This window comes from Pocillopora damicornis, chromosome 4, assembly GCF_964200805.1.
Source record: "Pocillopora damicornis chromosome 4, jaPocDami1.2, whole genome shotgun sequence".
Classification (NCBI taxonomy): Eukaryota; Metazoa; Cnidaria; class Anthozoa; order Scleractinia; family Pocilloporidae; genus Pocillopora; species Pocillopora damicornis.
Window position 1 is genome coordinate 11,697,701 of NC_142673.1, and position 25,663 is coordinate 11,723,363.

Below are 25,663 nucleotides of genomic sequence, written 5' to 3' on the forward strand. Positions count from 1 at the left end.
TTAGAAAATTGTCTCGTGACAAAGTTAGTAATGCAGCCGTGATCTCAATGATGCCAAAAACGTTTTTTTATTTTTTCAACACCACTTCATTTATTAGTAAACCATTTGCTGATGTCCACGAGAATCAAACGGAACAGCTTAAAGGAACAGATTATGTCGAGGATTATATAAACGAGCACTTTTCGTGCAGTTGATAGCTGTTATGTTTTTTATGCATCACTGTGTTGCATCACGCATGACCAAACTTAAAGCAACAGCGTGTTATCGAAAACTTTTAGTGTGGAGGACTTTCCCTTTTGATTTTACTGGGCAAATTTTAGCAAGCAAGTTCCTTTTTTCTTTGATAACGGTAGATCGCTATTTGAAAATTGGGGAAACATCACTTTGGGAATGTCAATGGAAATGCCTTAGTTTTATTTGAAGCAGGTTGGGTCATTTATTACCGTACGAGTGAAAGGGTTTATATTCAATCAATTCGATTCGAACTTATGTGATTAGTCAAACGCATGACATGATTGGGTATGTCGCAGCTAAAAGTGGAGAGTTTTCAAATGATATTCCCCGCAAATTTAAATCTTATTTCCAATAGACTTAGTGTGATTTCTTAGTGAAAATCGGTTCATCTGTCTGTTGTGTGCAGATTGGCTACACGTATGTTTGATGATTCATCCTGTTACATTAGGTACCAGTGCAGCCGACTGAATGGCACAGAACATTACTGCTGCCTCAAGCGTGGTTTTCCTTCATGAATCGCGCTTACAAGGCTTGTGTGGAGGTACGTATGATGTAATAAGCAGATTTTCTTTTCCCGTCCTCTTGACAGAATGGATCCCATCTTTACTGGGCTCAATTAAATATTTGCCATCTTTCCTGTTCTATTAATGTGCTCTATCCTTTGGACATTGTTGATCCCAGGAGGATGCTCAACAATCTTCACAAGTGATTGACGAAATACGTACGAAAGGCATTTTAAAAATCATCTCTCCTCAAAAGATCCATCTGGTTTCCTTCTACTCGTTATCCTATCTGTGCTACTCCTTAAACCATCCGGTGGTCTTTTTTACTCAGGCCGTTATTTGATTGGAAATGCTATCACTATCCACATCATAGCGTAGACTCCGCAGAAGGATTTAGGAGAAGAAGGAATCGGCCAACTATTACCCTAAGCGTTTAATTTGTGTTTTTTAACTGTTTTTGTTCTGTGTCACGTACACATAATGAACTTCCTTCTATTCTCTTTATAAGTCTTCTTTTTTCCCGACTTCGAACGTTTTGGGATACTCGGAAAAGTCATGGAGAGGAAGAAGAGTGTTTGTATACTAAAAGGTCAAACTGTAATCAACTGGAGAATAGTCTCTTCTCCATTGCACCGGACGAAAAATTCTTTATTTTGAAGCTTATTTGCTCTTTAAATCTTGGCTGTTTAGCATTGTATTTTTATGATTACTCTTTGAGCTCGTATTGACGAGCTGTCGGTCGTATGATTCCGTGGAAACATCAGTAGAAGACATTATACATAGGACTCTCTTAATCACGGATTTTCTATATTCGCATATTCTGTTTTCGTGATCGATCACTCAGTTCTTGAGGAGGAATTTTATTGAGAAGTTATTTATATCTGTTGGCCTCGTTGTAGGGTCGTAAAGCTGAGCTTGAGATGCAACATAGTCATGGTCACATTCAAGATACCGAAGAACTAAAAACAAGACAGTCCAATTGCTGGCTTTGGTTAGTGCGCAGTGGTTTATACGAATTTCCCTCTTTGCTGTTAAGTTCGTTGATACCAGTTCTCAAAGTCATTAAGTGTAAAGTGTTTGCAATACAGTCACGTTTATCGAATACGTCAAAAGAAAGCTAACTCAAGCACTTTGCGACATACTGCACGAATATATTACAGGAAAGTGAATTTACACATAAATCATGTGTTGGAGGACCTCTAAAGTCCTTTTAGTATGTGTTATTTTTGAAGGTCCTTTTGGTTCTTCATTACTTATTATTACTCATATACCTTAATTAATTTAACAGTTACTATCTTTGTACTTCTTTTGAACATCAGGGTAAGAGATCAGATCACTAAACAACTCAGAACAGTATCAAGGTAAATTAAGTGTCATTTGTAAATTGCTGAATTGAGAACAGCCTTAATTACTTCTGTGGAAAAGATTCTCATTTAAAAGCCGTAAAGCTAAGTTTGTTTTGTGGTACAGCTAAACTGACTTAGGCATTCCAAGCTTACCGGATTCCTTTGCCGATCTATGACGCTCGTTTGGTGTTGTACTTGAAACGATACAATGCAATACAGAATTTGTAGCGGGGCTTTTCGGTGTTGATTATCTTAAATGAAATATTTTAGATCATAAAACAAAGAACTAAAAGATTATGATAAGATAAGATTAGAAAAAAATTGGAAAACAGTGAATATAAAATTACAATACTTAGAACTCCCGTTAGTCCGACAATAAATCAAATTTTACACCCTTTATGAGTGTTTAAGGAAACCCTTTTGGCTTATATCAGATCAGTCGTATTCTTCTAGATTTTTTTTAATTTTTGATACTTATTTTCGACCAATTTCTTTACCTAGAGGTAACCCGTCTGTGCAAGGTAACTCAGTGCTTGCTTTAGTAGGGCTTGCGCGGGCTGTATCGATGATTGTACGTCAGCAGACTTCTTCAGAGACCACAGAACAGTATCAGTGGAACAACAACTGGCTGAGCGTGGTGGCTGACACAGTAATGGTGGTGTTGGATGGTAATTATAAGCCAAAGGGTCGTACTCTGGTTTGGTGTCAGCAGGTGATTGTAAACCTTGTCTTTCTTGGTATGAAAGGACTGTTAGCAGTTTACGATGACTATGTGGACTAGAAACAAAAATATAATTACTAAAAAAAAAAGCAAATGAAACCAAGAGTCAAAAGCAGACAATCCCGCCTTTGACATATTTCTTTGTAAAGGCCGGTTACAAGTTCCTCTGACAGTTTCATTTCGATCCTAATTTATAGTAAAGCAATCTAATCAAGTTCACAAAGATGTTCTGTATACATTGATTTAACTACTACCTTGCAGGTGTCTTCACCCAGCTCCACTGCCAGTTCGTTGTTAGCTCGCTCATGTGCTGCGTTATCCTTGTCACTTTTGGTTCCTTGTCTTGTCGTTCTTGACACTGACAGAATTCACGACATCACTGTACTGCTGAAGCAAAGGATTCCAGGACAATCCAAGTAATTTTGTGCAATTGTGGTATTTTACTATAAAATCAGCGATTTTACGGAAATTGTGATGCGTTTTCCGAGCCAATACCTTGTCTTTAAGAAGTATCTGAACATTCTTGTTATCTTTCATTTAGATCAGGTAGCTCAGCTTTGTTACAGATGTCTTGTTCTGTAGGACTTGGATTGTTGCTCAGCAAGCTCCATGAAGAGCATTTCAGGTGTGTAGTCTTGTTAATGTTTCTTCACTACATCATGGGTTTTTGCGCTCAAGTTTTATTGTAATGGGATACATGTCTCTATCAGTGATCTTTAATATGTTCTCTCTCTTTTTCAGTGACGCCTACGGTAAAGAGGTATGTGCATGTTCCTTACGCAGCCGGCACTCGGCATTGGGAGGTTTCCGAAATAATTCTCCACGTGCTACATTTACCTTTTCTGCAGAGTCAAAATAGACTGCATTGACCTGAAGTGCAACTTATTGGCTTCATTTGCCTTCGCTTGGTCGCCGATATGTTTGTTTTTTTGTTAATGTAAGGGTTGACTTCGTTGCCTAAGTGAATAAGCTTTCCTTTCACCGATGGTAACGTTTCCTTGATAATTGCATGTTCAACTTGCTCTTTTGCCAGGGCTATCCACTGATGTCTACAGCTTTAGATGTCTTGGAGGAGACTGCTTTTTCATATGACTTGGATAACACGTAAGAAATGCATAAAGTGACTGCTTCTTCATGTCTCGAGTACGACGTGTACAGTACTCAGTCTCTCAGATGGTTAGTGACGGTATGCCATTGGGCCAATCATTTCAGCTTCAAATAACGAAGTTAAGGACAATTGAAATTAAACATTTCGCTAAATATTTCCTCAGCTGGCACGGTTTATTTGTTTGTTTTGAAATGGTAATGTGATTGTCTGAAGTGAGTTCCCTGTGTCAGCGGTTACGGTTTAGGCACCTGCTATACCTGTGTCGTAAATCTTTTGAAGTGTATTGTAATCATATTATTGAATGGATGAATCTATTTCTTTACAGGGAAGGCGCGTGTCTCGGTTTTGGACTCGTTGTGTCCTCTTTGTGTAAAGAGGGTCTTGCTGACTCCAGGGATCACGTCACAAATCTTTATCACAAACTTGTTGACAGGCTAAATGAGCAATGCAAAGACCCTGGTCAAAAACTTCAGGTAAGGTTAAGGAGATCTGAAAAAAGTTCTCTCTTGTAGAAGACAAAAAGAAAATAATGGGTATCGCCAATTATTCGAAATAAACATTAGGTGCACCATTTCATACAAGGCTTACGTTATTTTGATAATGACTGTATTTAATACGATTGTCGCTTTTTTTTTAGTGCCTGTCTTTTAGTGTGGCTTGTGTTTGTGTGTATGCGTTCCACACCGGCCTGCTGTCTGCCGATCAAGCTTTGCAGTGCATTGATAACATTCAAACGTTGTCAAGCAAACACCCAGAGGTATGCAGAAATGAATATTTAAACTGGACGAAAGAAAGCCATATGATTTCACTCCAACCTTTTGGAACTCAGAAATTAATTTGGATACGAAACAGCACCATTCTAGAAAACGTTCACTTTGATATGTTTTTTATTGATCCTTTTTTATTAGGTTTGCGGTATTTCTTTATCTCTCGGGTTGCTTCTTCATGGACTTATATCTTGTGGTCATGGTGGAGCCATTGAGTTGGCCAGACAAGCTGGCAATGATTGGCGAAGTGTTCTTGAAAATAAGGTAATTTATTAGGAAGGTGATCGTCTCTTTGTCGACTAAAAGTAGAATGTGTTAGATTATCGATTCACGTTCGTTCAAAGAACATCTGGCCACAGTGGAATTGTATCATGAGTCTTTATTGTCAAGTATCAACGAAACACGGATGTCAGTAGCCTAATTAAGAGCTGAAGGGTGATGATCATGCATTTTTGTGCGGTAACACTGGAACAGTGAACTGTTGACTTTGTCTTTGCCAACAGGATGTTTTTGAGCGACGGCAACTGTCAGCTGTGAACGGAATCGTAGCTCTACTTGGTTCTGAGCAGGGGTTGTTTACCGTAAGTTGTAATGTTAAAGTGTAAAGGATAATGAGTGAGCCCTGACTGTACTTATTTATTTCTTCCAGAAATGATATCTCGACCATTTCAGATTATCATCGTTTATTTACCATTATTTGAACACTATCCCGTGTAATAGTTGTGACCGCTTATTCTATAGATGGATTCTTCTACTTCTGACGTCGTGTTTTCTAAAAATGGAGGAAGCGTCATTAAATATCTCCAAAAGGTAAGGATGGTAGATTGTTTTGTTTCAAATGTCTTCAATAATAATAAAATAATAACAATAATAATAATGATAAGAATGACAATAGTAGTAATAATTATTATTATTGTTATTATTATTATTATTATTATTATTATTATTATTATTATTATTATTATTATTATTGTCTTTCCTTCTATAAAGTTAGCACTAGTCGTCTTCAGGACCACTCTCACCCGGACGACTTTCCTTTGATAATAATGTTTAGGGCGATGCCGAAAAGTTGAAATGTACTTGCTTTTGTAATTAGCGGATTTTTTCCTAAATTTCATTTTTATTATTAGTGTTATGATAATAAAAAAATTATGATAATTATTGCACTTATGAAGATGATGATGAGGATAAGGGCAATGAATTTGATGACAATAAATTGAAGAACTACTAATATTATTGCGATGTTGATCGCGACGTTTCGAATGCAATATCGCTAGTCTTCATCAGGCGATGAGGTCGATTGTTTACGTGTCGCAATTTGTAGCACATTGTTTTTCTGCTGTTGGTGCATTTCAATCCTCATTATTATCAATATACGCGGCCAAATAGAAAATCGGCCTCTTCAAAACACACGCTCAGCGGGCCGCAAAAGACTGACAGCGGGCTGCTAATGCATTATCAGCCCTACAGCTTACATGATGATTTGAAGTGACTTTGAATTCGTCATTCACCTAGCTTGTATTATTAAAACTCGCATTCTTGATATCATTTGGCCTTGTTTATTGACAATAATGATAATGACATGACTTTTTTCGGGAATATTGTTTATTTGCGCCCGCGTAATGAGGGAACCCTCTTCAAAGTAGCTCTACCTTCTGAAATAGAAATAGCTGGGAGAGATGAGAAATGATAAATGGCAAAAAATTCAGAAACCTTTCGTATTAGAACAGAAGCAAACATTCTCCGACAGTACTTATCCATTAAATAGTGAGATGGCGGAAGCAAACAAATTTAATGATAGTAAAGTAATTGTTATTGTTTTTTTCATCATCACTGTTATTATTTTTGACTGTTATTTGGAAGCTTGTCTCATCGCCGGAAGATTCGGGTCTCAGTTTTAATACAGCCTGGCTTCTTGGTCATCTGTACAACGCAGTTACTTCCAGTTCAATCAGTAATACAAGTGGTAAGTAAGAAACAACGTGCATGCTCTCTAATGATATAAAACATGTCACCAAGGTCGGAGAGAGGAGAGAAAAACCTGAGTTCCATGGTGATGTTGCCAGCGGATACTCCATCAATTGTGTTTGGCTGCCTTTTCAAACGAATTCTTGTTGTGGAGCGTGTTAGGAAATGGGAAAAATTACCTTTATATCAGTTCATCCATGCAGTGTAAATTTGGAGGCTTAGAGATTGGTGCCAAATGTAGGTTAAAACATGGAGAGGTTTTTTACCAGTTTTTTCGTCAGATTTTTTGCGGGTGATTAAACATTGTTACCTCTTACCTAGCGTTACTGATCTGTTATTTAATTAACGTTGTTTCTTTTGTCATTATCAGTGGTATCTTACACCTTTTTAGTGGAAAAGGGTTTCAGGGAAAGTGAATCTTTTTGCTTCTCCTTAAAAGTAATGTTGCACGATCGTGATGTCTTTTTGTCATGGTTGTGTCATTTGTTGTATGATATTTTTTCCTTTATCGTTAAATGTTATTTTGTTCATTTGCTTCCCCTGCAACTGTTATTTTTACATTCTATCAGTCGCTGATACTTCCAGTCAGTGTTTGTAAACGACCGTTGGTCATCTTTTATCCTAGGAAATACATTTACAACTACTTTTCATCCGCCTATTGAATAAAAATTGTGTGCGAAATTCTACTTCAACATTTTGTCTTAATTGCTATTCCAACGTTTTAACGCACTAGGAAGTCTTTGCCTGATCTTTCCTATGCTGCATTCAGCACTCATTATTGCTTTTTCTCTGTCAGCTCCGTTAAATTACAGTTACCTGTCAGAGGGGAGTATTTTGCGACTGCTCTTTGATTTTCTTGGCCAGGCTGGGAAGATAGGTAATTTCAATTTTACTTCTTTGATGAATTTTGTTATAATATTAGATACAGTATGGTAATTAAGTTCTAACGGTCCGTAAGAATTAATCGAAAGCTACGTTTTGTGTTCCCGTTGCATGCGATCTCTATGTGTCATAACGAGTACTACGATCCAAAAGGAATGGTTATTTTAGAAGATTTTAGAGTGATTCCTTTCGGTAAATTATCACCATGGTTTCATTGCTGTAGGTCCTCATTTGAACTTCGGTGAAGGAAGAGTACCCGCAGTGTTAGAATCACTGGTCAGCGTCTCCCATGTGGCACTGCCACCAGTGAATTGGTTGTCAGTACTAAGACCAATCATGACAGCCAATTTTGGTAAGATAAATCTATTGCCTCAATTTCTATTTCTCTTTCTTCGCATCACATGTATCATTTTTTTCTGTTCTTTCAAATACTTTCTACTACAGTTTGCTTTCTTCCTTTATTTTTTCCTGTCGATGAGAGATAGCTAACAATTGTCTCCTCATTCTGTCTAGGGGAGGATACAAGAAAATTGTGTATTAGGCTTGCAGTCAATCAAGCCCAGTCCTCCTCTACTCTGTCCTCGTTCTTGTCGTCTCTGCTGAGTAGTGTGTCGTTTATGGGCCTGGGGGTGAGTGTTATTGTCAGGATATGAGACTTTTGAGGTCCTCATGGGAAATATTTTGAGTTTGAAAGTATAACTATCCAACCTTATTACATAAACAGCAATGAAAAACTACGTGAACTGTTGTGTAATAACAAGATCCTTCAGTTCTTTTTAGACATTAGTACCACAAAAACTAGCGTCGGCGATCCTATTCTCAAATTGACTTTGAGTGAGTAAACATCAGTTTATGACCAAAAATTGCTCAAATTAACGTTAGAGATCACGTATTTCAGAGGGAAGTGATCACGAATCTTTTACAGAGGCCAATATTTTTTTTCTGCCCACCAACTTAGTGTTTAGATAGGTCTTTCCTGTGATGATATGTTTGTCGACTTACGATGTTGCCCATTGGAAATATTTGCAATTAAATCAAAACTTATTTTTTCTTTTTGGAATAGTTGCGGGACATAGTTAAAGATTAACTGCTCTAAGTTGGTAGAAGTTATCTCAAATTACCCCAACTTTAGGGAATTGTTTCCTTAAGGTTCAAACAAGTATTGGACGTAATGAGATTAAATTCCATCGGATTCTGTTAGTGTGAGAGAGATTCGTTGGAAGCCCATCTTTTGAGCTAGTTTTAGCCTTTGAACCTGGGGATTTGATGTGCTCGTCTAAAGTAGTGGCGTCGCCTTTTCGAAATTTGGATCCATTTTTCGACTGCGGAGGTGATTTCCACTAAAGAGGTTCCAAGTATCCGCTCGCTGAAATCCCCCGTTCTTGTAGATATTTTTTAAGCTATGCCACACTCATTGCGTTAAGTCAGCTTTAATTTGTAATCTGCCATTCTTAAGTTTAACTCCTCTTGAAAGTTGTTCTGAGTTTCGCAGAATTTCCCACTTGAGTTACGCAATTTCGTGTGGGAATTAAGGCTTCCTCACGTTCTACAGCGATTCGTGGGCACTAATTTTCAGACAGAAGTGATTTTATTTAACAGTCTAAGCACACAACACCCCGAAAATACCTGATCAGATACATCACTATACGCAGAACTAGTTCGATTATTCCATGCCGCAATTCTTCCTGTAACATTCTTCGCATCTTTTTCAACGGCAGCGAAATGACAACTTGCTTGATAAACGATCAGAAAATGATAAAAGAAAGACGCCAATTTTGAGCGAAGAACACTTCTTTAAAGTGGGAACTGAGTTATTTAAGAAAAATTTCCAAAGCCGAAATTTGGACACATGTGCTGCGAACTCGACTCAATGTCCGAACTTTCGGGGTTTGTTTACATCAAAAGTCACGTGACACTCCACGTGAAATCTAAAGCCCAAAAGGTGAATTGCTTAGAGATACCAAATTTCTCTTCCAGTGTTGAAAAACATCAGAATATTTCACTCGTTCGCTACGCCGAGAAAAATTTCGTGTCTCCGCACAACCACGTGATATCTTCTACATCGGAAGTTACTGTTACACAGTTTTCGTTTGAGTATTTACTTTTTTACTTTCTTACAATTCTATGTTATGAAACTATTACTTTGCGGTGGAACGGGTCATAAAAGCAATTGACATAATATCTTTAATGGCGTTCACTTACTTTTTTAAATGAAGAACACAGAGTTCATGTTTTCATTGAAGATAGTTATTTAAACTCTTCGAAAAGACCCGTCCTGTGAATTCCCAAAGATTTGTATAATGTTTTAAGTTAAAAGAGCGTCTACCTACCTCTATCTAAAATTAATTTGACAGGATCTGTGCAAAAGAGAGCTGCTGAAGAATTTGTCAAGACTGGTTTATGTCATTTCTTCCTCCAAGATGAAAGAGTTCTATGAGGAAGGGTTAACAGAGCTATGGAGAAAAAGCACGGTCAGTTCAACTTATAAGTGTAAAATACTACACGATTCATTGTATATGTGGATTTCTAGCAGACCGCGATATCGTTTTCATTAGGTTGGAATTTCGCTAATTCATTTGGACGAACTCAAAGCCTCGTGTTCCACAAGGTGCGACGTGTCATAAGAGACGAGAAGTAAAGTGCTTATATGTGCAGGTATTAGAAGGGGAATTTTACCTCCTCTGGAAGGCGCCGTGTGTTTTCGTCTTATAAACATCCCTTGTGTGAAAAATAATCATGATGAAAGCTGCGCTTTTTTAACGAAGGGGATTCTAGACCATGATAAGTAGCGTGAAATGAAAATCTTGGCACAGTTTTCATTATCTAGGGGAAATCGAGTGTGCAAGGGGTTCCGAGTTATCAGGAGCGGATTTTGATAAACTATGCTGCCGTCTACACTAAGTTTCAATCGGTTCTTTTCTATCAATTGTCAGGAGAAACACGCTAATGCACTCAATACGCTTTGGTAGTTTTGCTATATCAGTCACGAAAGAGATTAGACACCTCACCAAACTTCTAGAGTCCATAATGTATAAATCTAATTCAATATTTCAAAACTTGTTCGCTGAACCCAGGTTTTACTCTCTTATTATGTTTGACCAGGACTGTACCCTGAGATCGACCATTTTGGAAGCTTACCTTTCAGTCCTTTGTTTAAAAGAACCACCTGCGTCTGTCGTTGGATGGACCATAACGGCCCTTGAGCGCATGTCTAATGCCCTTGGTGCAGAGAAGAGTGAGGTAAAGTTGATTATCCCTGTTAATATGCACTAGTAAAATTTCAGTGATAGAATTAATATGATTTTCTTTATCTTTTCGCTAGAGTGAGTGTTTGAGGTTGTTTTCTCGCTGTTTTGCACTGATCCCTATTGAAAACGTGGAACGCATTTTGCCGAACACACAAGTAGGTTTTTTTTGTGAGTTATGTTTTCCACAGTCAATTTTAAGTGTTACCGAGATACTTGCTAAAGTAGCACGTGGAGCCAGCTTACTTCAGCCTCTAGACGTCGGTTGAAAGGACACTGCACCTCAGTTTAAAGCTGCAATCACTCCTTCACCATTGCCTCGTCAGGCTTTTGCCTTGCCACGATAGAAAACATCACCACGGGCACAGGCGACAATACTTATGTTACAAATCGTGTTTATTTGATATTGCAATAGGAAATTATCTGATTGAAGGTAACATATAAGAGTACAAGGAAAATTTTGCGGCTATGTTTGGTGTGGCTAAAACTTTCCCTTTGACCTCTAACGCTTATTCTCTTATAGGTTACAAACACCAAAGATTTCATTCTGCGTTGGTACGCGGTTCAAGATGGTATAGCTCCGGTGAAGTGGCTTGCTCCATGTATTGACTTTATTTTAAATACTGATCCCATTGGTAAGAAAACATGTTTTGTCTTTTTTGTTTGTTTGTTTTGAAAAAAAAAGCACCTTCAGAAATTAAGCTGTGTCGAACAAAGTTTTAGTATAGAGGTTACAATTCCGAAAGGTCTTATGGGAATGGAGGGATGCTTGATTAACGTTTCACGTACCCGCACTATCCCCTTTTCAAGGAGGATTTCATGGAAACGTTTAAGTATTTAACGTTTGTGGGACAACCTTTCTGGATGTGTCAAACTCTCCTTATTGCAGCATAGAAACAGTTTCTTTTATAAATGTTTAGGGTGACTCGATAGTTGAGTCTTTGAATTACTCAAGTGGCATTCAAGGTTGCAATTACGAATCAAGGTAATGTAATTTTTTTCTCTTCATTCTGTCGCAGAAATCAATCTTTAAGTAAACTTTTGTTGCAGGAAAAAGGAACAAGGAATTGTTTTGCAGTGTTGTCCCTCTTATAATTGATTCTTGCACCAAAATGAAGTATGACGAGAGACAGCATTGGTTTGTGGAACTGATTGGTCAGTTTCAAAATGCAGTTCAGCTTTCTTCGGAAACTTCGTCACATCAGGTATCTGTATCAAAAGCATAGATATGCTTCTTCCTGTGTGTATTCATTGATTTCATTCAATTCTCCTAACTGAAAACAATTGTCGTGTTTTATAGACCTTGATGAATTCTTTGACGTTATTGTCACTTGTGTCTGCTGCTTGGTGTGACTTGCCTATACTTCAAGGCCTCGAATTACCCGTTTCGACTTGCCCACCCGTTGATGTGGAATGTTGTTACTCAATTGAAAGGTTTCCATGGCTACTTCCTCTAACATTGTCGAATTTGTTGGGGAAGGAGCCCTGGAGGCAAATCGCGGAAAAGGTACGAGTAAACAGTTCTTCTGACGATTTATGCTCTCCCATTCTTTGATGACAGTGTTTACTGCGGCATTGTGAGCTTAATGCTGCGATTGTAACCACTTAACAAAATTGTCCATGATAAAACTTTACAGCTCGTAAATAATCAAATTACCAAGCATTCGTTCAAGGAATCATAGAATTTAATTATCTTCTGGGTAGAGAGATGTTAAAAGTTTTTTAAGAGGAGGATTTATGTCCAAACGAGGACAGCTATGTACGGTTTTAGAGTAGAGCCGCTAGACTCGGAAAACCATTCAGGAGGTATGTGTATCTGTGTCGTGTCCCAACGGCGAAGAAGGAAGGCCGAGCCATTTGAGTTTGGAAGTCGTTGCACCTGAACAATAAATATCTACTACCATCTAACCATTTTTAAATATTCGGATGTTCAGTGAGGTACAAAGTAGCGAATTTTACCTTGTGTATTTTACAAGCCTACAATATTGAACATTAGGGTCTCACCTGAAACCAGCCCTGTTACCTTTGCGAATGTATGCGATTGTGTACGGGGAGAGGAGGGGGGGAAGGAGAAGTTAAACATGTTATCATATGGAGTTTAGCAATCGCCTTCCTTGGATGTATCAAGCCAAGCAGCTTCTGAGAAAAATTCTGACATCTTCACTACGGCAGTCCCTAATTTCTCCAACCATGTGACCAAAAGAAACGAGGGATCTGGGGACGAGTTTGTCATTTATGTGTTCTTACGGACTTCGATAACTGTAGTCGCATTAAAGCCATACGCAACCGCTGTTTCTTGTTAATTTTTTCTTGTGTATATATTATTTTTTCCCTCAGGTAATAGACTGGCTGTTATCCTTAAGAGGGGATCCTAGGCTGAAAACCGCTAATGTACACTACATGCTTATACAAGGTAAATACCCCTTACGACCGCATGCCGGAATGCAACAGAAACATAAAACAATAAAATTGATAAACATTTGGCTAGATGCGATCGACCATCTGACTGATTGATTGATTGTATGGCCAACAAAACGTCCGAACGAACGGCCGAACCAACGAACGAACTACCGACCCAGCAAACAAACTGTCTACCCAACAAACGAACTACCGACCCAGCAAACAAACTATCTACCCAACAAACGAACTACCGACCTAACGAACGAATTACCTACCCAACAAACGAACTACCGACCCAACGCACGAACTAACGACCCATCGCTCTGACGAAGGACTAACGCTCGAAACGTCAGCTTTTTTACCCTTTACGGTGGCCAATTTTACGTTTTCTACTCATATGTTAACACTAAATTATCAACGAACGAACTACCGACCCAACAAACGAACGAACTAACGACGAACCGATTAACCGACTGGACAGTTTGTGCGATCAATCTAGTTGGTCAGTTTTCATTTGTCATTTTAATACTTGATGAAGCTCTTTTTTTCAGATACACTTATTTCGTTGCGGGAGACAGACGCATATAGAAAACCAGCCGTGTGGACTAAATTAGTTGCTAAACTCCACCGTAAATAAATAAAGGTAAAGAAGGAAAATTTATTCTGCATCCTAAATTGAAGGTGGTGGCTGGTTTTATTTAGAGTTATTGGTCAAAATAGCATTGAAGTAAAACTGACGTGATGAATTAACACTGGAGTATAACATTATGGCATTAGACGATGACACATCTTTGACCTCTTGTAGCCAGTTTTTCGCTTTCGTATATGATCAAAAGGATTCAGTCCACAGGTCTATGAAGTTTTTTGCCCATAACGTTCCTTCAGTTTATCCTCTAATAGCTTCAAACTCTCAATATTACTTTTCGTTAGCCGCAAATACCTGCAGTTTCGCAGCTTTCTAAATTCTTCGTTTGTGAATTTGATTTCAGGAGGACTAGGCCAGGGATATCTTGGAGCTTTATGGTCCATTTGTTGATACACATTGAGAAGCTGCTTTAATTTCATCAGCATTGATTGAATGCCACTGTCTTGATCATGGTTGCGATCAAAGGCAGCAGCAATATGAGAAGTTGCACCCTGGGTTACGCAGTACTGCAAAAAATAGCGAAGAATGAAATGCCAGTTTAAGTATGACTTTATGTCGTGAGCTTTTCAGTGGTCGCTAGGGAATAACTTACCATTAGGGCACAGGTTTTGAGTGGTAGGCTTGGCCGTGCACTCGTTATATCACCGAGTTCAATTGAAAACTGATTTATAGCGAACTTCCGTAATGTTATTTAATTTTCAATTTTATAACCATCTCAGTGTATTGCGAGAGGTTAGCTGATAGTACTTCTTCTTCCGTTAAAAATCTACTTTTGTTAAAGCTGTTTAATTCAGTTATTGTAAGGGTAGAACAAACAAATTTCATGCCTGATATGACCTGACGACTTACTTCCTGTCGATTGCCATTGCGATCAATCCCATGGACACGATATCCGTGGACGTGATGGGGGGCATGCTGACTAGATCTTGCAGGCTTCTCTTGCTTGTTAGCTTCATGAGGTAGAAAGTGATGATGGTTAACGATATTGTCTGGATGTAGCAGCCCATTGAAGGCGGGATTTTGGTGTGCAGCTCCCTCATTTGAAGCAGCGGCTGAGTGTGACGTAAACAAAGGTGAATGGGTAGTATGAGGAAGATTTTCAGGTAAATGTGTGTACCTATGGTACCAATTACTGTCTTCATCATGGTACTCATGTCTGTCGTGGACTGGAAACATTCTATCCAATCTGTGATAGAGATCACGTAGTTCTTCCTGTTTTGATCTGTTGTATATTATTGTGTCTTGTTCTCCAAAACTGCTTCTTCTGCTTCGACGATCTGAACAACTGTTCCTACGGCTTCTTCCCTCTTCAAGGCTATTCTTCCTACTTCTTGATGCCAGGAATCCACTTTGTTTTCCCCTATCACGTTTGTGATAATTTGCAGCAGCTATACCCAGATCAGCGCCAAAGTCCCATTTGTGGGCGCCTACACCTGGTGCATGCGCTGTGTAAGCGTCAACACCTCTTGGTGAGTGGCTTTTTTTATCGTCCTCGATGCTGGAAGCTCTACTTCTTCCTTGGTTCTTTTGATGGATGTTGGTGTTTGTGAACCCTTGTGTCCACTCGTAGCGAGGTGGATTTTCCTCAACCTCTAAGCTTCTCCTTCGCCCTCCTCCAAAACAGTGCGAATCTTCGTGATCCTTTCTGCGTTTCTGTAAATCTTCTCTGCGGTTGTGATGGTGGTGAGGATGTTTAGAAGAATCCTCATGGCATGTGCAGGTATGTTTGTATTCTCTCCCCTGAGCATTTCGTGGCAAGTTGCAAATAACACAGGACATAAACGCCTGTGTCCTGTGAATTTCTGAGCCATCATCTCTTTTGGTCGGTTTTGGTACGGAAGGTAAGGCTATTGTCGTAAGTTGTTTTGGAGTGTTGGTTGAACTTGCCATCGGTGAAAGTGATATGATAACAGAGGCATCAGAGGGGCCTGCACACACTTTCACTGAAGTCTTCTTGTCACTGATTTCTGATTTGATTTTTACCTGAAGTTTTCTGTCGTGATATTCAGTCGGTTTTCGTGAATGCCGTTGCCCGTCACTTGCATGTTGATTTTCATAAAAACTTGGGCACCTTTCGGGATGAAAAGCAGACCTCCCTTGGTTTTCGTGATGTCCAATATCTTCAAAGTGATCTTGCTTTGTATGCTGCAATCTTTTCAGTGTACTTAGTAACTCCCTCTCTTCTTTTCGGTAAACATGTGATTGGACATCTTTACAGGCCTCAAGGGTTCGTATCTCTTTATCCAAGCTGAGCTTTCGGGCCTTGTTGGTAACGTGTAGGCCATAGAAGTTTCCTTCCGAAATGTGACGAATTTGTTTGAGCATTTTAAATCGTTCATCCCATTTTCAGGTCTTTATGAGATGTGTCACTGAAGACTCCTTATTATGACGTCAAAGTGGAAATCTAATCGAATTTGCGAGTGCTGTGAGTAACAGCGCGCGCACGAACTGATGAATATATGGTTTGAAGCGAAGATTTCTCCTGTAAGTTACGTTTTTATAGAAACCTTCCAAACTTAGTTTGCCTCTATATCATGCAGCGTGTCGAGGGTAATTTTTATCTTTGACTTACTAGACTTTTTCTTTGTTTGACTTTGTTAACCCTTAATTCACTAAGATACCCCAGGATACCTTTGTACCCTGTAGAAATATAAATTTTCGAAAAATAGACTAGAGTCTCTTTTGTTACAGATGCATGCAATAAACTTATGAAAGGAACAACAACGTTAGGACTAATATGAAGACTTTGAAAGTTCTTCATTCCAAAACAGAAAAGTGATAAATTTCTGACTAAGAAATCTCAAACATTCAAATAAAAATTAAGTTTTCGATGCCAATTTCAAGGTCCAACAAATACATACAAGTATACATGAGGTAAAAAATTTGCCGCATTTTTCTCTCTTTGTTTCACCAGAACCGTAAGGACTGGTTAAGCGCGAACTATTTGTACAAAGACACGCCAGCGCTAGGCATTCATTCTCACGACGACGACGTTCATGACTTAAGATAGTGTCTGGTTTTCACAGAATGGTATGAATAACAGTGCAGCGTTACTCATGAAAGGTTTCTGCGTTTTCGCGTTGTAAATCTCTTGTTATCTAGCTGGCGGCATCAGAAAAGTCGCACTGCATGTGAAAACTAACTTGACATACCACATAACTGCAAAAACTTAACCGTGTTACGTTTCCTGGTCACGTTTGCATTTATTTAGAACAGCAATTAACCGTATGCTTGTAAATGTGAGAACGTCACGTAAAAGAAGAAGAAGAAGGAAACAAAAACCCTTTACCACAGGTAGGTCAAGCTCCACACTTCATTTCTGACTCTATTTTTGACTCCATTTCCGAACGCCACCGACGTGAAGCAAAAAAATCCAAGCTCAGAATGACCGGGCAGCCACAACTCTAACGCACAATCCAAGCACATACACTTTAATTTCATCTCCATTCACTACAAACACAATCTTCCCGGTGAAACCGACGCTAAGCCACAGTTTGCTTCAAAAAATTTATAATTCAGACGTCTCTCTAACGGCCCGCGCACAACAAAACGACCGTTGAAAATCAGCCTTGTAGCCCTGCCTCCTTTGCAAACTGCGCCTCGCCGGGGACCACACCGTCACGTAGCATCCATGATTCTTAAACAGTTTATTGATGCCAATGTGCAACATTGAGCTTATTTTATGTACGTAGAAAACCTAGAAGTTTATAACTCGCTAAAATGGGTTCTTTTCAACATAGTAAACGGTCAGATAACAAGTGATGCACTGCCTGAAGTAAGGTGAAGTACTTCTGTTGAGAATTTGACTGCGGTCGTAATTATTCCCATACAAACTCTTACAATTTCGCAATGACTCTTATTTCGCAAGATGAACATCTCGTAGCTGGGGCTTGGGCTGCCTGTGCATGTACAAGCGTTTTTTCGCTCGCGAATAATCTTGAGGTCTTAAGCGTCAGATCGCTTGACAATGCCAACTCGCTTGGCTCAACAGCTCAAGACTTTAAAAGGTACTCTATTTCTCTATTTCTGTCAACTTTTCAAAAGTTTTGCATGGTGAGAATGAAACCAGGTGACTATGATAGCTAAACTAATAATTTACTGGGCTACCCTTTTTGCTTGCCGTATAATCTTTTAAAAAAAGGAAAATGATGTGCAACAAAGCACAGCGAGGAAAAGTTCCCGAGGTTTGGTCGATTTTCAGATTATTAGGTGGAAATGAGCCCACGCTCCTCCTCCCGAGAAAAAAAGGTTAAGGCAGGCTTTAAGTTAGAATCAACAACCGAAAAAAAAAGGCCCTATGAGTTGCGTGCGCGTACGTTCGCGCGTAAAATTCAAGACATGGCGACTGCGTTTCCGAAAATGACTCTTCAAGCATTTTAAGAACAAAAAAGGAAGAAAAATTTTAGTCGTGTGTATCCGTGTGTATTTGATGTGACTCGTATTTAGCCGTATCTTACACGTATGTCACTCGTGGTAAGCGTGCGGTGTTTTAGTCATTATCTACGAGATACAATACCTCCGAGAAAAACATTTAAGTGCGTTTGATTTCCAGCTCATCGACAAGCAAAAAAGTTGTGTTCAATTTGTTGAAGAGGGTTGAAGTGTTTTGGAACCGAGCAAAGCAAGTGATAGAGAACAGCTTTTAAATCAATCAACTTACCATATTGTTCTGCTGTGTTGGCAATTATATAGGTGCGATTTCGTGATCACCAAAAGCAATAAAATTGATGTAACCTTAAACATTTTTATTTTATTGGTCATTGCCCCATTGTACAAATTGTAAGTAGACGAACCTTCTGCTTCACTTTACTAACTGAGCCGTTTTTTAATTCTTTTTTTTTTTTCGTTTCTTTCTTTCGATTGACGTTTGAATCAGTAAACGCCCTAACATCATCTCATCCTAAAAGGATGTGCGATACAACAAACAGATTTCTGTATAAAAATACCAATAAAAATATAAAAAACAAAACAAACAACCAAAAAATCAAAGATGGTGAGGTCCATAACCTTTTTGTAAAATTTCTTACGAAATTAATGGTACAGAGCTTTTCATTGTTTTTTTAGTGTTGCCAGGAATTTCGCTCCTCTTCTCTTAACTTGAATGAAAAGTTTACTGAATTACGAATCAAGTGAAGAAATTTCGTGTGGTTGAGTCAAATATCAATGCCCCACACACTCTATGTCGGTGCCCCTTTTTGTGGTTCAGGATTGTGCAATAATAGTGTCCACCAGATAGTAATTTTACACCAGAATCAAAGTTTGTTTACTTCACATTTTTTCACCCACGACGATGAAGGATGTTTCCATGGCTGACTGATAAGCGATCGTAAGTGATTGGCCATTGTTTTCATTCCTCGTAGAAGAAGAGATTTTTTATTGAATTTCCTCTTTTAGGAGAAATAATTTGCCCTTTTTTTTTCTTTTTTTTTTTTGTGGTGCTTTCTTTCTGATGTTTTCATTTTGCCGGATAGTTGAGCTACCCACGAGGGTCATAACTGTTTACACCACGTTTCTTGCAAATTCTTTGTGTTAAGGCAGAGAAAAAAAATCAGTGATAATGAAACATGTCTGTTTTGATTACAGTTGTCTTTGGCTTATCGGCCAAATTCAGTCTTGCCTAAACACAAAAGCCGTATGAAAACTCAGGAATGTTATATGACATAGAGCGCACACTTTATTTTGGGGATGTTTTCGAAAATAAATTTTACGATCAAAGGTCTTCCCCTTTCAAAAAGAAATTTTACGATAAAAGGTCTTCCCCCTTGCTCAAAAATTATGATACCTTGAAACTTGTTCTAACAAACTTTGTTTGCATAGGATATCAAGCCTAAAAAAGCAATATTATCGCGACAGAAACTGTGGTTTTGAAATTATAGAACAAGGGTTTTCTCATGATCTAAGTAGTGTCCATTTTTATTGACGCTAATTTTCTACAGACCTTGTTAATGATAAGTTGTCTTAAAATGGAACCTCTGTTGGCTGAGATGTGACCGACCACGCGCGCTTTAAGTAAAATGATGAAGTATATAAATACTAAGTTGGATTAGTATGCTCTGGTCACTCTATGAATAGCATCGATCCGGGAATAAGTCCGCCCAGGAAGGCTTCTGCAGCATTACATAAAGTAAGGCCGGCTTAACGACATCAGTCGCTTGTGCATTTTTTTTTTTTTCGAGAACAAATGAAACATCATTTGGATCAAAATCACCGATTTGAAATTAAGCAAATCATCCCACTAATACTTCGAGCGGTTTTGTTTCCTTTTCTCTTGGCATTCGAGAATGGAAGTACTCCTAACAAACTTAAAAAAAAAATACTTTTTGATTCCGTTGTATGTAAAAATGAAGATTAAAATCATAATTTTAGTGTAAGAGTTTGTTTTAGCAGGCTTCTGCACTAAAATGACACATTATAGGGACACATTGATGTTTGTTGTTCCTTTTTTTTCGGTACAAAGGCGCTGTTACACTTCCTGGTAATTCAGTCCCGGACCTTTTCCCGAGAGATGCAGATCTTACTTTCTTCTCGTAGCTTTCAAGTTTGGAAGGCAAAATAATAAAGTACCAAAGATAAAAAAAAACAAACCTACTCTAGAATTTTCTGTAATTGTTGTATCTGTGTTAGGTAAGAGAAGGGGCATGAGAATTTACTTAAGAATTAGGGCTTTGTCTAGCAACGTAGGGTGAAGTGAAAAATTTTGAAGATAGTATTTTTTAATATAGATATTAAAATTTGGAAAGGAGATAAGCGACTTTATTTTTCCAGAATAGGACTCACGGTAATTGTAATTGGGTATTCCGCTTATTATACTTTTAAAAAAAAGAGCGAAATTTCTTTCTGTTTGGTTGCCTGTCACGGCAAGCCATTTCAACCAAAAAGCTTGTCGTAGTTACTCAGCAGTAGTCGTGATACTTTCAGTTGAAGTTGGATACTTACGAGCGATATATGTGTAGGTTTTCAAAGCATTTTTGTGGAGTTTAAAGATGCTTTAAGTTTTCAGTACAGTTGTTACTTATCCGTTTTCTGTGGAGAGGGTTGCATTCTTAGTGCTTTTCTTAACAGCTGTAAGCTGTTAGTTTATGTTCACCAACTATTCCTATTCACACCTTAACGTCTCGAAACCTGTCCATGTCTCATTCATTCAACGCCATTTCTCGCGCTCATACACCATCTTTTAACTTCATTGATTACGCGAGAAGTCTTGATACTGAAAAGTTGGTTTAATGAAAGTAACGACTTTTTGTATGTAAATTTGATCGCACGATTAAAAAGCGGCGTTCAAATCTCTTATCATAAATTTAGATTGGTCATCCCGTTCAAAGTAATTCAGGTTTAGTTCAGGTGTCGAATCTTCTTTTCTGTTTGAACTGGTTGGTGTCATGTTTAAGATGTAATATTTTCTACAATCTCCCGAACAAGAGAGTTTTTTTTGCTTGCGGCCTCTGTACCATGTTCCTTCAAAATCCTACCAACAACGCATTTATGTCATTTTGTGGTTCTGGATTAAGGCGATATGAAAGGTTCCAAAACAAACGATATACAGCACAATAAATTTGGGAAAAATCCTACTAATTTTAGAAATCGGAAAGTTTCAGCTGCTGATTCATCCTTGGAATGCGGGTTTTATGTAAAAACGCATCCGGTTTGCACGAGATGAATTATTGGGAAACAGAATTTCCTTACTTTGGTAACTCGTCAACGCAGGCATCTTCAGTCAAACCGACAAGGCAAACACGTTTTATTCAACCTTAGTAAAAGTATTCAGTTTTGACAGAATATTGGTTTTGCTGTCAGAGAAAGTCACCAAAGGTCTTAAAGCTTTTAAATCTAATCGCAGCTATGATATACGTCAGTATCTTAATCTTAACCGCAGAAACCAACAAATATAGTTTGCCTCAGCCATGAAAACTATTGTGAGGAAAATTGATCTAAACACATAGGTGAAAAACACCTGTTTCCAAAGGAAAGAAGAAAATTTTGAAAACGAGAGGCAAAAGAAGCTTGTGTAAAACTAACAGGTGTAAATCGTATGAAAATAGATGAAAAATTTTCGAAGTGTTCTTGGTTAGTTCGAATTGTCATCAGTGAATTTCTGCACTACTTGCGGTCATCATATTTCATGAAGAAGGGTCTTTGTGAGAACGCAATTAAGATGTCGAAATTTAATCTTCTGTGATTATATTGAGGCAAAGTGAGTAGGCACGGAATTCAAAAGGGAACTCGTAAAATATGTTTCTGAGTTTGATAAAGAAGCATCTTCCACTTGCCTTATCAGCGGGTTACCCTAAGATGTCGATAAAAATCTCATGATAGTTTCTTTGCCATGGAATTAGCCTGCTAATTGGCATGTATTCGGATTTTAGTAGCTTGTAATTGTTTTTGTCTTTTTCAATTAGCTCTAAACCGCCGCCCACTGCACTAAACCAATCATGACTCTGAAAAACACCGACAAAATTAAAACTTCGTTAAAATCTTTTGTTTTACAGACTCAGGCTAAATGTGTATGACGCGCAACGGGGGAATTCATCAAATTCTTACATAAGGATATAAATCGTTGACAAACATTTCGCCAAATAGGACGCTTTCGACGGACGAACTCCACGACTCGCTTTAGTAAGAACCTCTCAACAAAGGAGACGATTTTCTGTCAAAGACATTTGAGAAGTAAGTTGAGGATAGTAACACCACAGATATATTACTATCGGTTAGGAAACCTTAATTTGTCAATGTTGTTTGTCATGGTCTATGGACAGTTTCTATGAGAATTAAGGCACATCGTCTCTCTATTTTTTTTTCTTGTTTTATCCTGAGAAAATAATCTTTTCATTCAGATCCATGAAGAGAGGTTTGGTTTTTCTGTAGATGTGAGTGTTTTGACATCTGTGTTTGGTATTATTTTATTACTCCAATGGCTTTGTTTATGCATCCTTTCATTTTTTTGTATCGGCTTAAGTGAGGAGGTCAAAACAAAGAGAAATATCTTCACATTAACAATAGACACGCGAATTGACTTTTGTCCATGAAATGTGGCGGCCATTATAAGTTTTATGAAAACTACTAATTCTCAGTTCAATTTTTTCGACACAATTTCCTATATTATTTTTTTTAACATTGGGATGGCGTTTAAGCCTTTAAAAATAATTTTTCTTAGCATCCAATGTGTTTCAATGTATCACATCTATTGTGCAAAAGCTTTTAGCTTACTTTTTTGTCATAAGTGATATCAGTCACTTTCTCTTTCGTGGCCATGTGACAAAAAGTCATCTTGTGGTTTTTCTTCAGTGATTTCTCTCAAATAATGAACACTCTCCGTAATGCAACCTCTTTTTAATGTTCCTTGAGAGGCTGTAGGTTTTGCAGACTTAAAAAGTTCCTCCTTTTCCAGGATGTATCACATATTCACCTCTATTCGGAGAATTTTGTGTCGGCAAAATGTCAGTAGAATTGTGTATCTCGGTTAAAAACCGCAAGTTCACTCCACCTACACCTGCCTCGTCAGTTAGCAATCATTTCTGTACTTGAAAAAAAAAAGTTTATATCCACTTCTTTCACTCTCTTCACCTCCTCACTTCTTTCATTCACTAGTTGGTGTGACTGTTCATTACGGATGTTATTTTTCTAATACTCGGTTTTGTTTTGCTTTTTCTCATGTCTGTTGGACGTATAAATTTTACAACGTGTTCGAGTTTTCAGAGCTGTCTACAACCATTTGCGAACTGACACCCCGAATGCTTTTTACTGAAATACAGTTGAAACTCAGTTTCATAGGCGACCACCCTTGGTGCCACATTTAGGCATGCATGTGGTTGCTTACAAAAGGAAAGACCGTTAAAGATCTGAACTTTTGTCATTCATGCACAGAAGCTGCTTTTTAAAGCAGGATCGGAATTAAAGTAATCTTCTCACCCACTTGACACCCAAGAGTGAGGAGAAGAAGTCGCTTACAGGATATTTGAAACAATAGGTGATAGTTTCAATCAACAAGTCTCAGAAGGGGTCTGACTTGACTTAGAAAAATTTGGCATGTAGGATAAAAGTAGACGCTTACCCTACGGATGGACCTTTAATGGGAGGGTTTTACTAAATGACTGAACAAAATTCCTTTTAAACAATAGCTAAAATGAGTATTCATGCGGCGAATCATTTATTTCTGTGTTTCTCAGACACTATTTCTTAAGGCGAGTGTCTTGTGCAACTTTTCTAAGTTACGTGGTGCGTTTCTTTTTTAGAAAAATGAGTTGGACCATATTTGCCGTGATCACGATCGTTGCCCTTTCGCACGAAGCAACCAGTAATCCACTGAGAAGAAAAAGGGTGTGGGAGGGTGACTGCCCTCCAGGAGTCTGGGGATGTAAGCGCTCGGAAACAGAGAACAAGAGAACCGAAGACGATTGTCCTCCAGGAGTTTGGGGATGCAAGAAGAACGTCATCGAGGAACTGGATGAAGACTGTCCCCCCGGTGTGTGGGGCTGTAAGCGGAACTTCGAAATGAAGAGAAGCAACGACGAAGACTGCCCACCTGGAGTCTGGGGCTGCAAACGAGGTCTATTTGCCTCTGTCAAAAATTGGTTTAAGTCAAAAGGAAGATCTACGCGGTCAGTAAAAAGCAATAATGATGAAGATTGTCCCCCCGGAGTGTGGGGATGCAAAAGAGAAATAAAAAAGGAAGAGTTAGGCGAAGAAGGATGCCCACCAGGGGTCTGGGGTTGTAAGAAAGACTCGGTCGAAAATGATTGTCCTCCTGGGGTCTGGGGCTGTAAGAAAGATCAGATCGAAGAAGATTGTCCACCAGGGGTCTGGGGCTGTAAGAAAGATCAGATTGAAGAAGATTGTCCACCAGGGGTCTGGGGCTGCAAACGAAACGAGGTCCCTGAGAAAAAGGAAAAGGAAGATGATGAGAAAAAAGATGAATTAGCTGCTAAAGCCGAGTGCCCACCAGGGGTCTGGGGTTGCAAGAGAGATAATTAATGATTTGAAAAGTTACCAGATTAACTGAGTGACTTTTGTCAAGATAAGTCAACATTGGACGACCTTATGACTGTGTCTAGTATCATGCCGACTGTATAAATTACACTTTACTACATATTGATTTTGATTATTGCAATTCTGAGTAAGCTATGAACAGAGTGTATTTTTAAGTTAAGAAATAATGTTCAAGTAACAGAAGTTAGAGACCAATGGACTGTCAACAAATAAAAGTTTGAAACCCAGGTGAATCTAAATGTTAGTCAGTTTTGCACAGTTTGTACTGTTCATCTCCTTTTTTCTTACTTTTGGTTTGGCCTGTACCTATTTTATCCAATATGATAACAAAGTTATCATACTTGCACTCGAGAAGAAAATTTATTTCTTTATTAAGCTCAACCATAAAAAAAGGTATGTGCCGTGTGTTCCTGACGTGGAAACAAGAGGATGAGTTTCCAGTCCAAAATCTTTTCTTGAGATCGTCATATGCGTTTCACCATAATTCGTTGTAAGACCATTATATGGTGTCTTAGAGGAACTTTGAGAGTTAATGCTTGAGTGACTGTTCAAAGCCTCGTTTTCGGTTAAAATGTGGAAGAAGCTACGCTAAGCTCATGAAAGGGCAGAGGGAGTGCAAGTAGTGGTCTATTAAATACGCTTGGTTCAAAATTGTCCCTTTTTAACTCGTGAATTGCGCGCATGCGCAAGAGCGAGTTATAGATACGATGTGGGGAATGGCATTCGCTCGCTCGCTCGCTCGCTCGATTGGTCGATTCCTGTAAACTTTTTTTAGATTTTAGGCTTTTGAGTGCATTTGATAGTTTTTGGCGAGCAATAAACAGAAGAAATGGCGACCTTTGTTGCTAAGAATAGTGGTG

General features: G+C 38.5%; 3 protein-coding genes across 7 annotated transcripts in view; 2 read left to right on the forward strand and 1 right to left on the reverse strand.

Annotated features, from left to right (window-relative positions):
- The window catches only part of LOC113686054 (focadhesin), a 29,775-nt gene extending 15,175 nt beyond the window's left edge, over positions 1-14,600 (forward strand). The window contains exons 23-48 of one of the 2 annotated variants that reach the window (XR_016185851.1): positions 683-775; positions 1,637-1,728; positions 2,057-2,098; positions 2,585-2,795; positions 3,066-3,220; positions 3,346-3,429; positions 3,546-3,564; positions 3,838-3,908; positions 4,238-4,385; positions 4,550-4,669; positions 4,821-4,943; positions 5,183-5,260; positions 5,421-5,489; positions 6,543-6,645; positions 7,444-7,524; positions 7,753-7,881; positions 8,043-8,158; positions 9,884-10,000; positions 10,632-10,769; positions 10,852-10,932; positions 11,298-11,409; positions 11,825-11,979; positions 12,075-12,281; positions 13,112-13,187; positions 13,713-13,817; positions 14,164-14,600. Coding sequence is in view for 1 of the 2 variants with exons in the window: in XM_027203645.2 (XP_027059446.2) it covers positions 683-775; positions 1,637-1,728; positions 2,057-2,098; positions 2,585-2,795; positions 3,066-3,220; positions 3,346-3,429; positions 3,546-3,564; positions 3,838-3,908; positions 4,238-4,385; positions 4,550-4,669; positions 4,821-4,943; positions 5,183-5,260; positions 5,421-5,489; positions 6,543-6,645; positions 7,444-7,524; positions 7,753-7,881; positions 8,043-8,158; positions 9,884-10,000; positions 10,632-10,769; positions 10,852-10,932; positions 11,298-11,409; positions 11,825-11,979; positions 12,075-12,281; positions 13,112-13,187; positions 13,726-13,811 (2,706 nt within the window). In the remaining variant the exon portion in view is untranslated. The remainder of the gene's footprint in view (positions 1-682; positions 776-1,636; positions 1,729-2,056; positions 2,099-2,584; positions 2,796-3,065; positions 3,221-3,345; positions 3,430-3,545; positions 3,565-3,837; positions 3,909-4,237; positions 4,386-4,549; positions 4,670-4,820; positions 4,944-5,182; positions 5,261-5,420; positions 5,490-6,542; positions 6,646-7,443; positions 7,525-7,752; positions 7,882-8,042; positions 8,159-9,883; positions 10,001-10,631; positions 10,770-10,851; positions 10,933-11,297; positions 11,410-11,824; positions 11,980-12,074; positions 12,282-13,111; positions 13,188-13,712; positions 13,818-14,163) is intronic. The other variant, XM_027203645.2, reaches the window with a different exon arrangement.
- LOC113686056 (uncharacterized) lies at positions 14,027-16,634 on the reverse strand. The gene is made up of 2 exons (XM_027203648.2): positions 14,670-16,634; positions 14,027-14,326 (listed from the first exon to the last, which is right to left on the reverse strand). The coding sequence occupies exons 1-2, from the start codon at positions 16,143-16,145 to the stop codon at positions 14,027-14,029; spliced, it is 1,776 nt and encodes a 591-aa protein (XP_027059449.2). The 5' UTR covers positions 16,146-16,634.
- A 1,045-nt stretch (positions 16,635-17,679) lies between these two features.
- LOC113686077 (uncharacterized) lies at positions 17,680-25,042 on the forward strand. Of its 4 annotated transcripts, none has more exons than XM_089203802.1 (3): positions 17,680-17,827; positions 22,307-22,484; positions 24,050-25,042. In XM_089203802.1, the coding sequence occupies exon 3, from the start codon at positions 24,054-24,056 to the stop codon at positions 24,786-24,788; it is 735 nt and encodes a 244-aa protein (XP_089059928.1). In that variant the 5' UTR covers positions 17,680-17,827; positions 22,307-22,484; positions 24,050-24,053; the 3' UTR covers positions 24,789-25,042. The 4 variants fall into 4 exon arrangements, with proteins under 4 accessions (XP_089059928.1, XP_027059473.1, XP_027059472.1 ...); XM_027203671.2 differs by lacking the exon at positions 17,680-17,827 and adding an exon at positions 19,745-19,944; XM_027203672.2 differs by lacking the exons at positions 17,680-17,827; positions 22,307-22,484 and adding an exon at positions 19,714-19,944.
- Positions 25,043-25,663: the final 621 nt, after the last annotated feature.

Bases quoted from the DNA above. Each gene is read 5' to 3' on its own strand.
- LOC113686056 (XM_027203648.2), bottom strand. From the start codon at position 16,145: ATGCTCAAACAAATTCGTCACATTTCGGAAGGAAACTTCTATGGCCTA. The intron at 14,327-14,669 runs GTAAGTCGTCAG...TATTTTTTGCAG, and splicing joins GCAATGGCAATCGACAGGAA to TACTGCGTAACCCAGGGTGC.
- LOC113686077 (XM_089203802.1), top strand. From the start codon at position 24,054: ATGAGTTGGACCATATTTGCCGTGATCACGATCGTTGCCCTTTCGCAC.